A 2,638-nucleotide genomic window follows, 5' to 3' on the forward strand; every position below is an offset into this window, starting at 1 on the left:
CATCCAGAGTTTGACATTTTCTTTAGTGTTGGGAAACACTATTTAAATGGTGACAGGATAGTCTATATCGTGGAAGGTCACACCATTATTCAAATGCCGGACGTGTAGTTTGACTCCAGTTTTTCTTACTCTGGGATAAACATCTTGGCTGTTATCATTTGTAAGATGGTGGGCAGAAGTACATGGCTATTGGCCAAAGTTTTCTCGAAAGGGTTTTATACTCTCACAAACAGGGCACAGCCTAATTAATTACCCTTTCAAAGTAATGCAGTTTAAACAACTCACGGTTTTCTACATTCTGTCTGGGGTTAAATACTGAAATCTTAAAATCCTTTTACAGTGATGATAGCTGCTATAGGCCTGTGTTCAGAAAGTGTGTACATGATTGGTCTGTTTTAAACTTGACATTGCTTGGACATGAAAAGTGTGCTTTGAACAGGTATAGTGCTTCATAAGATTTTAACTCTGAGGACAGCCACTATACTTTCTCCATTTTTTAACCCTAATATTTCGTTTTGTGCTGATAGAGTATATAGGTGGTTAGTATTGATTATAATTTAAACGGGGCAAAAATAAAGCCAACTTGGGACATGAAGGATTAATATTAAAATTCTTTGGTTTGTCACACTACTTTTGTTTTTAATGATTGCACTCTCTTAACCAGACAAAAGAAATTAGGTGGGCTTGCCATTTGGAGTTAAAATTTACTTTTGAGATAGTCAAGGATATAACTATTACACTGACATCAGTAATCAGATGGGCAGCAAACTTGGGTACCAGGGCCCCTGGCTGGTGTGGCTCAGTTGGTTGGAGCCTTGTCCTGTCCCATGGTCCTGTCCTCTACACCTAAAGCTGGTGAGCAACCAATTGATGTTTCTCTCTCACATCCATGCCTCTCCCTCCCTCCCTCCTTCCCTTCCTCTCTAGAAAAAAAAAAGTTGGGTATGTGTTAGGAAACGCACATACTGAGGTGCTCCCAAATTCAATTGAAAGTATATATTTTTTAAGATACAGTATAGTCCAGCAGGTGCTGAATATGTTCCTATTAAACCCCAAAGCAAGCATCTCTTAATAAGAAAATCCGGGGTCGGGGGGAGGAGGAAGGGAGTGGGATTGTTGATTTTGGAAGAAGAGTCAGTAGCTGACAGGCAAGGGTTTATCTTACCACAGGAAGGAGGGAAGGAGCTGACCCCGGGACCAAGCTAAACATGATGTTTAGACGGCTGTATTCTCGGTTTCGAAAATCAAAACAGCAATGTGTGCAAATTAGACTATATATCTATATTAAATTATGTCAGCCACTCCAACTGTAGCTGAAAAGTAAAACATTCAGGGCCACTTTTAAAGGCTTTGTGTCCCCATAACTTGGACGCTATTATCACAATGTAATTTAGCTGGGACACCAGAGTCGATAGTTGGATTCACATTTTAAAGCGGATTTTTTTTCTTCCTAGAATGTATCTGTGAAAACTACAAACTGACCACAAACTGCTCTACGGACACGTATGGTCAATGCCGGTGTACTTCAATCGGTACACAGCATACCGTCATCTGCTCAAAATGTGAGTAGAACATCTTCAAGGCCTTTCAGCTTTATTTTGACATATTTCTTTGATGGGTGTGTTTTGACTTGGGAAGCCTTTTACTGGCTCAAATCTGAATCATGTTATTTTGTCAGTTATCGTATTCCTGACAGCGTCTTGCCTTTAGAAAGTGAGTGGGGAACATGCGAGTCTATAATAATCTTTGGCCCTGGGAGTTTGAAGTTAGATTAAAATTTCTTTCCTTTAAGAATAAAACTGCAGTTATTTTTCAGTATGACGTTAAGAGTTTTTTGTTTGTTTGTTTTTGCAGTGGCTACCAAATGTTTGGTGATGAAGGCAGAAATGTCTCACTCCAAGTCTGGGAGAAGACCGAAACCCGAAGACGCCATTCAGAATAACGACGGACTCTACGATCCTGACTGTGACGAGAACGGGCACTTTAAAGCCAAGCAGTGCAATGGCACCACCACGTGCTGGTGTGTGAACACTGCTGGCGTCAGAAGGACAGATAAGGACACGGAGAAAACCTGCTCCGAACGAGTGAGGACCTAGTGAGTTGGGCTGCCTGTTCTATTTGTTTTCATGCTTTTCAGATTTGTTTAATTGAACTTATTTTTGAATAAGTAATACAATTTAATGATTTAGAATTCAACAGATAGAAAAGGGCGTACAGTGAAAAGTCTCCATCCCGTCTCGAGCCCCTAGTTACCCAGTTTAACTCTATAGAACTGATTCACCAGTTTATTCTACAACCTTCCAGAGATATTTTATAAATTCACTGGCAATATTTATATTTTTTCGTTACGGTAGCATATGAAACATAATTTCCCTTTAATATTTTTACTCAACACTGTTCAGTATTTCAAAGTTGGGTTAATATTAAATGTATATTAAGCTACTTATGTATTTGCTCACTTATACTGGTGTTTTTGTTTTGTTATTTTTTTAAATATATATTTTTAAAAATATATTTTATTGATTTTTTGCAGAGAGGAAGGGAGAGGGATAGTTAGAAACATCGATGAGAGAGAAACATCGATCAGCTGCCTCCTGCACACCCCCTACTGGGAATGTGCCCGCAACCAAGGTACATG

General features: G+C 39.2%; 1 protein-coding gene across 1 annotated transcript in view; it reads left to right on the top strand.

Annotated features, from left to right (window-relative positions):
* The first annotated feature begins 756 nt into the window (after positions 1-756).
* The window catches only part of EPCAM (epithelial cell adhesion molecule), a 15,604-nt gene continuing 13,722 nt past the window's right edge, over positions 757-2,638 (top strand). The window contains exons 1-3 of the mRNA XM_014538498.1: positions 757-773; positions 1,435-1,562; positions 1,855-2,095. Coding sequence (XP_014393984.1) covers positions 757-773; positions 1,435-1,562; positions 1,855-2,095 — 386 coding nt within the window. The remainder of the gene's footprint in view (positions 774-1,434; positions 1,563-1,854; positions 2,096-2,638) is intronic.

The sequence above is a fragment of the Myotis brandtii genome, unplaced genomic scaffold (assembly GCF_000412655.1).
Source record: "Myotis brandtii unplaced genomic scaffold, ASM41265v1 scaffold191, whole genome shotgun sequence".
Lineage (NCBI taxonomy): Eukaryota > Metazoa > Chordata > Mammalia > Chiroptera > Vespertilionidae > Myotis > Myotis brandtii.